The sequence below is a fragment of the Ascaphus truei genome, chromosome 5 (genome assembly GCF_040206685.1).
Source record: "Ascaphus truei isolate aAscTru1 chromosome 5, aAscTru1.hap1, whole genome shotgun sequence".
Lineage (NCBI taxonomy): Eukaryota > Metazoa > Chordata > Amphibia > Anura > Ascaphidae > Ascaphus > Ascaphus truei.
The window spans coordinates 176218472-176232553 of NC_134487.1; the positions used below are offsets into that span (position 1 = coordinate 176218472).

Genomic DNA, 14082 nt, shown 5'->3' on the forward strand with positions numbered 1-14082 from the left:
CACCTTATGAGAGGGCCAGGGCCTCAAGCCGATGGTAGCCTCTCCACCTAAGAAGACGTCAGAGAAGAGATTCATAGGAGTCAAAGAGTGAGATGCCCTCCAAAGAGAATGGTGTATGATTCATTAGAGGCACCTCACTATGAGTCTCAGCAGCTGTCTTGGAGCAGGTTTGCCTCTGCAATGACCATGATCAACGAACTGTTCAATCTGGTTTAGGTGTGTTGACCTGATTAAGTTGTATGTATCTATGTATGTATATGCATTTTTCATTATATAAAAGTTGCATAGTTGTTCCCAAGCGGGAACGTTGTATTCTCCACCAGGGGGAGGATGTAGCTCTTCTTACCTCCGGTGCGGGGTGGGAGGTGCCTGGCGGATTGCAGGCCACCAGAGCTCCCCACAAATCGAGAGTGTGGGGGTGGCCATTTTGGGCATCCCGCATGCGCAGAACGGTGAGGTGCGCATGCGCAATGTGAGAAGTGCGGAGGCCATCTTAGGTGCCTCTGCAGACGCAGTGCGGGACTAGAAGTCCCAGGATCCTCTGGAGGAAATACCACAAGGCAGTCTGAGCCAATAGGGCTCGAGCAGCAGGAGAAACAGGATATCCTCTGGAGACGAGAGCTCGCAGATCAGTCCTGACGGAGGAGGCAACGGAGTAGGTTGTATCCAGGGAGCAGTGCTTCCCTGGGCTAGGCCTAGATCTTGCCCCTTGGTAAAGCTAGGCCCTGAGCCATTGTAGTGCAGTGTGTAGGGAAGGCCCCACATAGAGACTCTTCCCCTTAATGTTAGTAGTGTTATTGCACCGGTGAATGGACGGCCACACGGTGCCCTGCGGTCTGGGACCAGGCCACAGGCCACATAAACATTTAGGAGAGACACTTCAGCTGGATCTCACCCACGAGGCGGTTCAGGATCCTAAGGAGTGAGGGGATTGATGTCGGAGGCCCCGCTTTGTGGGACCTGACTGATCTTTATTCCACTAGCGGTACCTGGGAACAGGAGTGTCAAGGAAGGTATATGTGCACCAACGGTTCACAGGGGTAGCGATACCTCACACTTGGGCGGGACTGACTGGGAAGGACACCAGGGTTATTGGTGCCACCGCACCCTCAGTACTTTGGGGGAATCACCAAGTATTGGGGCATTGAGTGTACACTATGGGTACATTGGTACCGTTATTATATGTGTTCATTATATGTTAGTGTGTATACAGTAAAGATTAGTTATATACCTTGAGTGTGTATCATTCATTACTGTGATTGGTTCCTGTGAGGGGTTATCCCGCCAACGCTGGGATCCCTCATAGGTGGAGGCGCTGCACGCAAGGAGAAAGAGCTCACCCCAGGTTCGCAGCGGCTGAGGCCTCCTGGAAGCAAACATGTATAACAGCACGTGTAGTTTCCTTAGTCATAGGGAAAGGAGGCTACACATATACACATACAATTTAATTTTATAGCTTCAATCATCCAGTACTAATAGTTTATTTCTATACTGGGTACGAGCCATACATATTCATAGTTTCAGCAATATTTTGTTGTTATTATTGATGTTTAATATTATAATTACTCCTATGATCATTTTATTGCTTGATTGTTATTGTCATTAAAATATATACTAGAATTATATATATTTATATTAAATTAACATTATTTTATGTGGAATTATGATAATTAAATAGTTTCAGGCATGCACACGATTCCATTTTATTTTATATGGTACTAGCTATGCACACTGTATATTCCATATATTAATTCAGTAACAGCCACAGTACTGTAACCATTAATAGTTTTTATATCTATCTTTTATTTGATAATGCCAGCTATGCTCACTCATAAAATAATGATTAAATAATTGTTTTGTTTTATTAAATGTGCTTTTACTAACAGTAGCAATATGAATTGAATATTTGTTTCCATTTTTTATAGCGTACAAGATACACACTTAATAAAAAAATACCATATTTTATTATTCAGTGTTTCAAGTCCTGCACGCTGAAAAAATAATATTTTGTTTGCATACAATGCACAGTAGAATATAAAGGAACAATCTGTTGTGGAATATACTGTAGGATAGGGTTACCACAATAAAGTTTTTAGAATACAGGATGCTCTCTTCTATTGTGAGCTAGGCCCGGAGTAGTTGTCTCAATTCTCCCTCCTGAAAATACTGGACAATTCTGCGTCCCGACAGACCTTTCAGGGTCAACGGGACAATTCCAAGGAAAAAAGGGACAGTCCCGTGTATATATAAGACGACGTGCGACAACCCTACTGTAGGATCAATAAAAAATTTAAGCAATTGGCATTGCAGGCCCATCTGGCAGCAAAGCGGTTAAACTGCTCCAGGTATTTCGCCTACAGAGGCTTAATGTAGTTTATATTGTTTGCAGCAAATTACTATTGGGATTAATTTTGAGTTTCTCATAACGTGCCTCTGCAGGAGATCACTAATCCTTAAAAAAATTCAGAGTGGAGGGTTTTACCAAAGAAATATGTACATCCGCTTAAATGACTATAGCTGCTGACATTTCTCTCCCGCTAAAAGGGAGACTTAACTCCTTAGCTGGAGATGAGATGGGGTCAAAAGGTCATAATTCAAAGGGCACGAGTCTACAAAATGACTGATACTCAAAATGATTAGACTAGGAGTGACCCACTCCAGTCCTCAAGGGTCACCAACAGGTCCGGTTTTAAGGATATCCCTGCTTCAGCACAGGGGGCTCCGTTAACGACTTGAGGACTGGAGTTGGCCACTTCTGAATTATTCACTTCAAGCCTGCGACTTCCAAGACCTGCACTTATCCCTTTTCAAAACATCCAGGTTCATAATTTTAACGCACGCACGCTTTTTTTTTTTAATCTTTATCATAGATTTCAATTTTATCGTGCAATCCTCCTCTATATATTATTTTTGAGCAATAAAAGGTGTCAAATCCACACAAGTGGGTGAAAACCCCTTTTATAGTCTTAGCATCCGATCCTCGTGTCGACCTGTTACACATCTCTGCACTTTGGGTGTATAAAAATCCAGATTGTAATCTTGTCAGGACAGGAATTCATTTGGCATCTCTGCATAACCCTGTGAATGCGCCGTAAAAGAAAGAAATAATTACCTTGTGGGACGATGTGTTCATTAGAAGTAATCCTCTTATTGCATAATAGGGCAGTGCCATGTGAAATTCAAAAAGTCCCAAGTTCACATCCTACCTCCACCCCCCCCACGGACTCTGTGACCTTCAGCTAGTAATTGTACTTTCTTGCATGTTCGGTATGGAAATGATGATTGTAAGCTCTGCAGCACAGGATGCAGCGTGTGTGATATGCACTATGCACTGAAGATAAGACTATAAAAGAGCAACAACTCGGTACAGGCTGTTCTTTGTGTTGTCTGCCCAAAATAAATCTTTTCCTCGGATGACCTTGGGGTTCCCACTCACGACATGCAGTGTTGCACAGGGATCCGATAAGATGTTTGGCACAATGTCACTGTCCGGATGAACTTCTGACCTCCTTCTGGCACAAACATCACTACCATATCCAACATTTACCAAAGATGCGATCAACGTCTATGGGGGACGTCTTTTCTTGTACAGAGGATTCAAATGAAAGTCGGTGGAGATAGATCATATTAAGAACACTTGCTCTAAAAGTGCTTTACCAGCGTACAAAAGTCTACAGAGCCTTTCCATAGCGTTGTTAAATGAGCACATGGCTCACTGAAGATGCTCTTATGTGAGACAAATACGCAAATCCTGCGCTTTCCAAATTGGCTGGCAATTTATTAGTGAAATTCTACATCAGGTGTTGCCAACTCCAATCCTCAAGGGCCACCAACAGGTCAGGTTTTAAGGTTATCCCAGGTCAATGACTGGGCCACCTGTGCCGAAGCAGGGATATTCTTAAAACCTGACCTGTTGGTGGCCCTTGAGGACTGGAGTTGGCCACTCCATTTCTACATTTTGAACCCAAGTCTGATAACAAAAGGAGCCATTTGGTTGCATGTTTAGATCAAGAAATGTTTGAAGCCTGCTAACCTTGTCAAGGTAAATGCCATTTCAGCAGGTACCTATACTAAATGCATATTATTTCTTATTGTCCTGTGGTCTGAACTTAGTGAAATGTGCAAGTGCGTACCAGGTTAAATGAATGAAAAAGAAGAGATTCTGTGCAATTCAAAACGGGCAAAAGCTAGAAACAAGGCTCCGTTCGCATTATGAGTGAAAAATGCAAGTCCCTAATGATAAGTCAGAATACACACACGTGCACCTCTTATTTATACCAATCACAAACATACACCACCTCTTCAGTAGAGAGCGAAATTCAGACTGCCACTAAGTGCATTTGCGAACTGGAGAATTTCCAAGGAGCTCAGAACCGGAAAGGGGGGCCAAACACCTCCAAAAAAACTCACCCTGGCCCTATACAATTTGTAATTCTATGTACTCCCTTTGTCTTTGTATGTAGGCCTGCCGACAGCTTTCCCAAGGCCCAGGACAGTGTTGATCAAGGCCATCATCAGCAGGCGTGGAGAGAAAGGGAAAGTCGCTGCGGAGAGCATGTGCAGTGTAGAGCCCAGCCAGGCGATCAATCACAGAAGTCGGGCCAACTTCCAGTGTAGGCGCGGCCCGGAGCTCCCCCCATTAGCGGTTATGTCTGTATCTCTTCCATCACACCAGTTAGATTTTAATCTCGTCGATGTCAGGGACTCCTTTACAATGTTTAAAATAAACATGGCAAACAATGTAATCAAGCAGGTTCCCTCTGTAGCCCTTTATCCTCTTAAAAAACTCCAGGGAAGTTGCAAGCTGCCGGAAGCCGGCACTGTTGAGACAGAGCGGACAGGACGCATCCAAGGCTTGTTTTATAGTTGGCGCGCTCGTGTGCTAATGCGCGTGCAGCACACTTTTTGTGTGTACAGGTCTGTGCTGTGAGCGACAGGTGGGCGTGGCTATGACGTCACACTTGGCTTCACACACAACCACAAGCTCAACCTGCACAGCACAGTCTCTACAGTGAAACCCATCTTGACGTCATGGTTTTTGTAACTATATTATTAGCACTGTGAATAGAATCACTCGATGTCTTCATACACACACGTGAAAAAAATAACCATAGATCATTTTCTCAGAAGCGGTTTGAACCCATCTCACACCTACCTACATGTACAGGTGTCGGATACTGCAGCTGTTTTGGGTCAGGGGTGGGGACTGTGAAAATGTTGTGGCAAAGCACTTAATAGACCCCCCCATCCCCATTCTCAAAAGGTTGATGCCAGGTGAAGGACATAACCCCTTTTTAAAATAAATTACTTGCCCTGCTCCTCCTGCCCCTGGGACCCCCACCCGCGCCGCTGTAATTGGCTTGGCAGCGTCATGTGGCGCGGCAGCAGCGCGAAAATATACATGTTCACGTATTTGCTGTGATCTGCCGCGCTACTGTGTGCGCTCGCGCGGCTGAAGTATAGCAGGCCAGGCCTGGACACAGCCAATTATAAGTGCCGCACGTGCGCGGCGGAGCAAGCGCGCGCGCACTATATTACGGGCCTAACACGACAGAGAGCGGAAAGAGGACTGCAGAGAGACCTGACCTTATTACACGAAGTGCCCAGTTTATTTGCTAAATGAGACTGCCTTACCTATATCTATCACATTATTAAAGACTGTTCATTACACAACGGGCTGCTTTTTCCCTGCCCCTTTTTTCTCTTTACACATTACTGTATCTCAAAGGATTTGAGCAAACTCTTAAAAAGCAGCAGGCGCACATCGGAACGGAAAGAGATTGAGCTTGTGTATTGATGGACTTTTGGGACCCCATATTGGTTTCACAATTTGCCATTTGTTTTTTTTTTTTTCACCCCCACGGTTTGCTTTCATTGATTTTTGAAATTGAGACTTGACATCTGACTTAGAACATCACTTAATTCACTTTATTTTTCTTTTTTGGGGGGAGGGGGGAGCTCTGGTCAGCCTCTTTAGACTAAAATTATGGCTGGCACTTTCCAATATATTTTTTAACTCGCTCTGCACAACACTGATGTGTTCTGGTTTAATTCATGTGTCAGTGCTTAAAGGAGCGCTCCAAGGGACCCTTTTTATTTAATAGGTTTGAAGCAGAGGGCACCATAGCTGAACCACATTGATTTCAATGCTTCCTGAGATACTGGAAGTGGTGCCAGTAGAATTGTTCTGTTTCAATAGATGCAGCATTGCTTACCTTAAAGCAGATGCAATTACCCACAATGCTAAACGAGCGGCAAAGATTCTGCTTATGCAATACTACACGACTAAATCAGAAACAAATATATCGCATTTTGACTGTATTGCTGCTCTAAAGTTGGAGTAGCACTTAAACCACTTTTAGTTTATGTCCTTCATATCTGTGTGTAAAATGTCTTTGTCTTTATACATACAAATATAATGCAGCAGTGCTACACATAATAGTTACAGCAACTGGGGAGGATCACTTATCAAAACACCAATTTTAATCCAGGAAATTGCTGGAGGATGAGTATGATGGGAGTGACAAAAAACAAAAGACAAAACTAATAGATCCTATCAAATAAAAGCAAATCTCCAGCGCAGTGAATACACACGTGTAAAAATGACAAGAATATAAAATTAAAAAAAACAAAAAAGGATTAGTTGACAAACTGAAATCTGAATTTAATTGAATATAGACAGGAGCAACGTTCAACAGGATGAAGGTGGAAAGGGTTTAACTAATCTGGATCTAAAACGCCTTCTATATTTCATCTTTAACATTTGGCAGATTAAAACCTTTCCTTTTTTACAAAGCAAGCTATGCCATCTATGTTTCGTTTAAAAAAAAGGAAGAAAGAAACCCCTTCATTGCCATAGGGGCCTGCAATGTATGGCTTCACAGAAGGTTAAAGAAAAAGGGGCAATGGGTTTAAACATTGTAATCCTGCAATGTAAAACAATTGAGTGCCATGTGTCTGAAACTTCTACTGGACACCCCACAAACATAAATTTGGCTTACATAAATAAGTTTTTAAAAAAATAAACAAAAATGTATTTTTGTGCCGCTTATCTCCCAAAAACTGTCCACTATGTATTTATTTCAAGTTTCAGGACTGGTTGTTAGCTGCAGTACTGGTAGTTAAAACACATCCCTTTGTCACTCGGAACGGTATTTCTATTCTTCGAATGTAGGAGATGCAGCCTTACAAATCTCAGAATTATTATGGGTAAGCGTTACACACATACAAATTACAAGCACTGAACTTTGGTTCTCAAAACGTATCTCAAAATCTATTGACATTTTAATAATTGCAGTTTTGAGGACTGGCCGCTGTATCACGGTGACTCTGTTTTTGCCATTTCATCTCCCAGAATCCTCTGCTTATCTTTTTTACTGGGCAGTGACATCAGACCACAGTTAAAGCTTCATCTGATTATATCGGCCATACTGTTCTATCCCTGGCTGAATTAATGTTAAAAGGTGCTCTCTTCCACCTGGAAAGCTCCAAGAAAAATTAGGAAGGGTGCTCCATGAATGTGGAGGTAAGGGAAACCTTTTTTGGATTGGGAATGCACAAAAAAAAAAAAAAAAGGCTATTTAGTTGACACATATGTTCAAAACGGCATGACTAATAGTACTACTGGAGCGATTCAGTGGTCTCTCTCTCGCCTGCTCGTTCCACTCCTATTACAGGGGTCTATTTGAAATAACATCTTGTGCCCTCTGGCGGGAGTCGCGAATTGTCTCAGTCATCAAAGTCTGGGATGTCATCGTAGGAGTAGCCACGGTATCCTTTGGAGGCGTAATACGCGATGCGGAGGTGATAAAACCCCGGCAGGAACACTAGAATCCCGATGATCAGAATCGGGATGGCTCGCTCATTCCCCTAAAAAAAACAAAATTTAAAAATTAATTTAAATTAAAACCACATTCAAAATGAATTGGTGTAATTATGATTATATCTGATATTTTCATTCCCTTTGCACCTCTTCACTGCCAGAGAGATGCCTTAGGCTAGGTCCCCGCTGGCTACGGCAGTGCCCGCTGTGGCGGACGCTGCAGAGACAAGAGCCGCCCCACAATGGGGCTGGGCCCGCTGCGAGGGGGGGCCGCCACGCTGCGCCAACAGTTTCTCCTGCTCTCAAGAAAATTGAGATCAGGACTCGCGATGGAGCGCTAGGCCACGCCCCCCGGCGGTTCAGCCAATGAGGGCGGACCTGCCGGGTGACATCACGGCCGCGCCCCTGTCACCACTCCACCCCCTCCGTCTTTCCCCCTGCATCTTAGTGCAGACTGGGGGACTCGGCTGCACGCACCGCCAGCCTGGCAGCCGCGCGTGCAGCGGGGCTGTAGCTTAAGGCTGCGCTTATAGTGCCGGCGACAGCGACGCAGCGTCAAAACAAATGCATTGCCGCCGTCGCATTCGATGGAAGTCATCTCAATGTGATTTTCCAGCGTCTGTAGCCCGACGTCGCTATAAGCGTAACCCAAGGAGTTCAAGCCTGTTACAATACGCTAAAAAAAACAACTTTCATTTCAGAAACCAATATTTTCCTGGTTTCATCCTAAACACGACTTCAATAATAAATACTCAAGGTTGCATTTCACTCTACAAAAATTTTCATGCAAAAATATATAATTTTTTTCCAGTTTCAAACATGGCTACCTAATTTCCTCATTCTGATAGGATACCCCACCAGCCTGTAAGTCGAGTGCACTGTAGACCTATGCGTTCTCAGTCAGTGCTATCAAAAAAAATGGAGCCTGTACTTCAGTGTAGTCAAAGAATGTTAATGCACCAACATTCCTAAAACTAACAAGAGGCGGGGCAGGAAACACTCCTTGCCAGGTGCCGGCACTACAATATGGGCAATAGGACCAACTATGTAGTAATAAGAGAGCCCGCTGATTCTTTGAAGTCGCATGCTGCGCAACTGTAGGAACCTCTAGGTGCGAGGAACCATCGGACCACTTCAATGTCAGGTCGAATGAACGTGATTGGTTCACAGACCATGTCTTACCCCTTTGCTGATGTACCCAGCTAGAAGCAGGGCACCGATCACAATGAGCAGGGTCCCGATCATAAACAAGATGGTTGCCAAGGCGATGGCCTTGTAGGGAATTTTTGGAGGGCTCCTCTTAAACTGAATAAAAAGAAAATCATGCATAAGTATAGCAGTGTCAAACAAACAAGACAAGCTTCCTTTACCTACTACTATTGGTTTTTGTGAAGCGCCAACATATTCCACAGTGTGGCACAGGAGTTATGTATATTACATACAAGTGAGGACAAACATGCACGGATACAAAGATGGCCCTGCTCGTGGGAGCTTACACTCTACCTACACTCATATCTGCCTATGGTACAAAGAAAGTGGCCCATGCACATTCCAGTCACTCTGATTGGCTTGTTAAACATGCTAAAAAAGGACCTCAAAGTGTAAAGCTCAAAGTGTAAAGGTCAACATGTACAGCTTGGAGGAGAAGGGAGAGGAGGGGGTGGGATATGATAAACTTTCAAATACATAAAAGGGTTTCAACCAGGTGCATGAGGGCAGCATATTTCAGAGAAGCGCTACAACGAAGTCACGCTGCGAAACTGGAAGGTAAGAGGCTCAGGAGGAATTTGAGGCAGTCCTTCGCAGAAAGGGTGGGGAATTTGTGGAATAACTTGTGATGCGGATAGAAGGTGTAAGAGACTAATGCAGTAAGGGAATTCAAAACTGCTTTGGATAGGCGCAAGGTTATCCTAAATATGATCTGACATGGTCTAAGGTTTTTATATAAAAATGTTAAACATACACAATCTTAGCAAGCTCAAAACCCAGACCCAATTTGATTTTTTTTTTTGCATTTGTTTACTATATGTTTTTTTCTATATTTATCCTTCATCAGTATGGGCCATTTAGTTCAATCCTTTGGCCAAAACATTTCAAGTCTGTAACCACTTCATGGTAAACCCATTTCAGCAGGTCCTACACAACCAACCCCCCCTCCCCCGTCCCACGCTGCATGTCTTCCACTGGCAAGAGAAAAGAGGAAACAAAAATAATAATAATAATATAGCCAACAGTAAGGTATGCAGGACATGTATGCGGTGAATAAGGGGTTAAAACTAGTGTTTGTGGCCCCTCATCCTTTGTTTAAGCTCACCCACTCCATCTCTATTTAAAATAGGCACACAGACACACACAGACACACACAGACACACACAGACACACACAGACACACACAGACCTTCCCCCAGGAGAAAGGCGATCATGACCGTTGCTGTAGCAATAAGATGGGAGGTATGTCTACTGCATTTTTTTTAAAGATTTTTTTCTCACTATAATTACTAGGGCACTCCTGGTTTTTAACACGTTTTACCGGCACCGTAGCTCATATAGTGCGCCTAAATATCAACCCCTTATACATCGCATACATGTCCCGCATCCCATGCTGTCGGCTATATTATTGTGACGTTTCCTCTTTTCGGAGGAAGAAATACCGAAGACACCATATAAAATAGGTAGTGTAGGACCTGCTGAAATGGATTTACCATGAAATGGTTGCAGCCTTATATAAAATGTGCCTTCTCTTAGCAGTCACATAGTCAAGTATTTGAGTGTGCTTGCTTTTTCTGTCCTTCAGTCCAAGCCTGGCTGTATGAGCTTTGTAATGCAGCAGGCTTTAACACCTCGAGTGCTGGAGGGTACACCGTTCTAGTGCCACACCCTTCTGGCAATACGGTGAAGCGAACGATAGAGGAAGCGCCTCCTCTTCTGATCATGATGACGTAACCTAGAAAGGGAAAAGCCGGGACGTATGTGGGTATGTAATTAGGGCCTCCAGGGTGCCAGCCCTCAGGATGTACAGGGTATATTACTAGGGTACACAATGGGTTTTTAAAAGGTGATTTTGAAAGCTAAAAAGGGTGACCAGCTCGGTGGTCCAATTTGTATGTCTGTGCATTTTATTCACTGATTAAGAGACTAATACTACCAATACCATACTTTCCCCTACTATAAATGTCTGCTGATTTTACCCTGTAACATATTATAACCCTTCATTTTACGCTGTCTGTACACTTCAATTGTACAACTCTGCAATCATGACATATGTAAACTCTCAGGTGCAGGGCCCTCATTATCTTCTGTATCTCTTTGCGTTTTTTTCTCCTTACTTGAATGTCAATTTAATTGATGTTACTCTGTACCGCACTGCGGAATATATGTTGGCACTTTACAACTAAAGGATAATCAATACAATACGAAATACTGTACATTTAAGCCTAGGCTTTAGTTTCTGTTATCTAGAGTATTGATGCCGCCTAGTGGCAATACTGCAGTCCTGCACGCAACCTTTACAGCACAGGATTCCAGTCCTGCTCAGCATACAATAACCAGAGCTAAAAGCTTTCCCCTAATGCCCCTCTACCACTTTTATCATCATCTGTGTCATAGTTTTAGATAGCTTTTCTATTTGTACAGAACTGCCCCGGATCTTTAGGAAAATACAGAGCCAGCAGATTCATCCTTTTGCACTTTAAAATCATTGATGTTCGTTTGGAAACAGGGGGAGCTGAGATTTGGGAGGGGTTTGATTTCCTCTGGCAGCAGCTCTCTTTGCCCTCATACCACACTGTGTTCAACAAGAGTTTGCACAGACAGAATCCCCCTCTCCTTCCCCTCCCATATCTTTATTGCCCATCTGATAAGGACTTCTGCCACTTCGGCAGATACAGAATCTTCCCTTAGTTGCAGAAGAGTACAGAAAACACTTGATTGACAAACACCACCATTCAAAGGCCCCTCAGAAATGCAATTTCTAATCAATTTCCAGAGAAACAAAATAAGTCAAATCTTTGCTTTTAGGACTGTTAGGTTAGTGTAAAGAAGCCAATTCGATTGGACTGTTTTTTTTTTTTGCCATCTACATTGCATCTATAACCTCACCTGAAGGTCAATATAGCCTTCATCTGTATCTGAAAGCTTGGAGTACTTCACTTTGCTGCTGGGAATGCTTGCAGCGGCATTGCTCCGTGATGGCATCATAGCAGGTACAGGGGAGATCGGCGCCGCAAAACCTAGAGCCTGGAAGAAATAAAGCACTCAATAACTGTGCAGCAAAAGTGTGGCTCAGGAAGCAAGGGACCCTGGTTCAAATCCTGATGTCAACTCCTCATGACCTTGGGAAAGTCACTTTATCGCCTGCCTAGGCACCAAAAACATATTGGAAAAATTATACGTACAGCGCGGTGTACACTGTCGGCACTATACAAGTGTGTGTATATGTGTGTGCGCGTGTGTGTGTGTATATATATATATATATATATATATATATACACACACACACACACACACACACACACGCACACACTAAAAGAAAAGAAGTGTCCCACCTAAAGCACTCAAGCAAAAATAATAATAAAGAAAATTTGTTTATTCAAGGACATGAATTACACAAAAAAGATACAAAATTAAAACAGTCCCCATAGGATCCCTACAGCTATGGAAAATACATGACATGAAAGAGCAATACTATACTCCTGAATCTATAAATTGTAAGATCAGAATATTGCTACCCAGGAGGAAAAAGTGAGACTCCTAGGGTATGTGAAAAGACCGGACGGTCAAAATGAAAAGCTGTATACTGTGAACTAATAGTTGCTAATTATATTGATTGCCAATACAATACCACCTAGGACACCAAAAAAGGCAAGTAAATACATATGAAGTCATCACTGTTTGAGATAGGTAAGCGCTGTATATACTTGCAAATAATCATTAAAGTCTGTCCTTGTTGTTGGATCCTAAGGATGGCTTGAATGGTTGAAAATCTGTAGTATAGTTGCAGCAAAAGTTCACATCAGATGAAGGGGGATCATAGGGGAGTACACACAATAACAACCCCGATGCAGCATTTCGCACCCTTTGCTTCTTCTGGGAAGATAGATATATATATGCTTCTTCTGTGGAGATATATATATATATATATCTCAAATGTAAATATTACTGTGTGCTCATTTGCATGTCTTACAGATCTGCAACCCTTCCGTTCACCATTAACACCCAGCACAGTGCTTCCACTGCAGCAAGGGATTCTGGGAAATAACATGCAAATGAGCAGTGCCACCTTTTGCTTCAGAACCATATAACATGGTCGTGTGTGTGTGTGTGTGTGTGTGTGTGTGTGTGTGTGTGTGTGTGTGTGTGTGTGTGTGTGTGTGTGTGTGTGTGTGTGTGTGTGTGTGTGTGTGTGTATATATCACACACATTTCATGCACGATTTAAAACAGCAATATACTGTTCACCAATTTTCTTTTTTAACTTTATCTTGTTCTTTTCCAAGAGCCCAGTGCAGTCTAAAAGTAAAAGCAGGAAGTTCAGGAAGCTAGATTATTGTGTCTTGTGGCGGGGGGCTTCGGGGGCGGGGAATTGCTAATTTAACCCCATTGCTTGTTTTCTACTTTTGGGTTTGCTCCTTTTGAGGTTATATTATGTTCTCCCAATTATTTACTATGTGAATGAGCCATTTATTACAGTTCTTGACCATATTTGCTCAATCCCTGTCTTATCCACTCGCAATAACATTGCATGATCACAGGCATTGGACTTTGGCTTGAAACCATTTGAACCCATTGCAGCGGCAGCAACGCGGCCAAATACATGGACTACCCTGCTACCCCCATTCTGCGGTGTGTAAGTCACTGCTGTACTTAAATACCTGCTGCTGATGTCCATGCTGCTGTCACTGTGGCTATAAACCCCCGGGGCTATAGTGCAGCAAACAGGAACCGTTTGGTTTCAGCACAACTACTTCCTCTAAGGAGGCGCAGCCAGCTCCATGTGACTGCATTAAACCAGTGTCCTTACTGGTCCCACACGAGGGCGCTGGTTGGACGGTTAATCTGTCACACACGCCTCTTTTTACTGCACTACATCTGCTCCCTGTTCTGTATTCAGCAGAAAGTTTGGCACTTAGAGAAGCTCACCCTGGGGTTTAACAAGATTCAGCTCCGAAACCCCTCTGCTTCCTATTCATGTTAACAGAAGTGACCTGCTGCTTTAACCCCGTGCGCGCCGGAGCGGCCAGGGCATGCGGGTGGCACCTCCCG

At 43.4% G+C, this 14082-nt stretch overlaps 1 protein-coding gene across 1 annotated transcript; it reads right to left on the minus strand.

Annotated features, from left to right (window-relative positions):
- Window positions 1-6639: 6639 nt before the first annotated feature.
- TMEM230 (transmembrane protein 230) lies at window positions 6640-13841 on the minus strand. The gene is made up of 4 exons (XM_075601292.1): window positions 13692-13841; window positions 11921-12058; window positions 9005-9127; window positions 6640-7869 (listed from the first exon to the last, which is right to left on the minus strand). The coding sequence occupies exons 2-4, from the start codon at window positions 12017-12019 to the stop codon at window positions 7729-7731; spliced, it is 363 nt and encodes a 120-aa protein (XP_075457407.1). The 5' UTR covers window positions 12020-12058; window positions 13692-13841; the 3' UTR covers window positions 6640-7728.
- Between the last annotated feature and the right edge of the window lie 241 nt (window positions 13842-14082).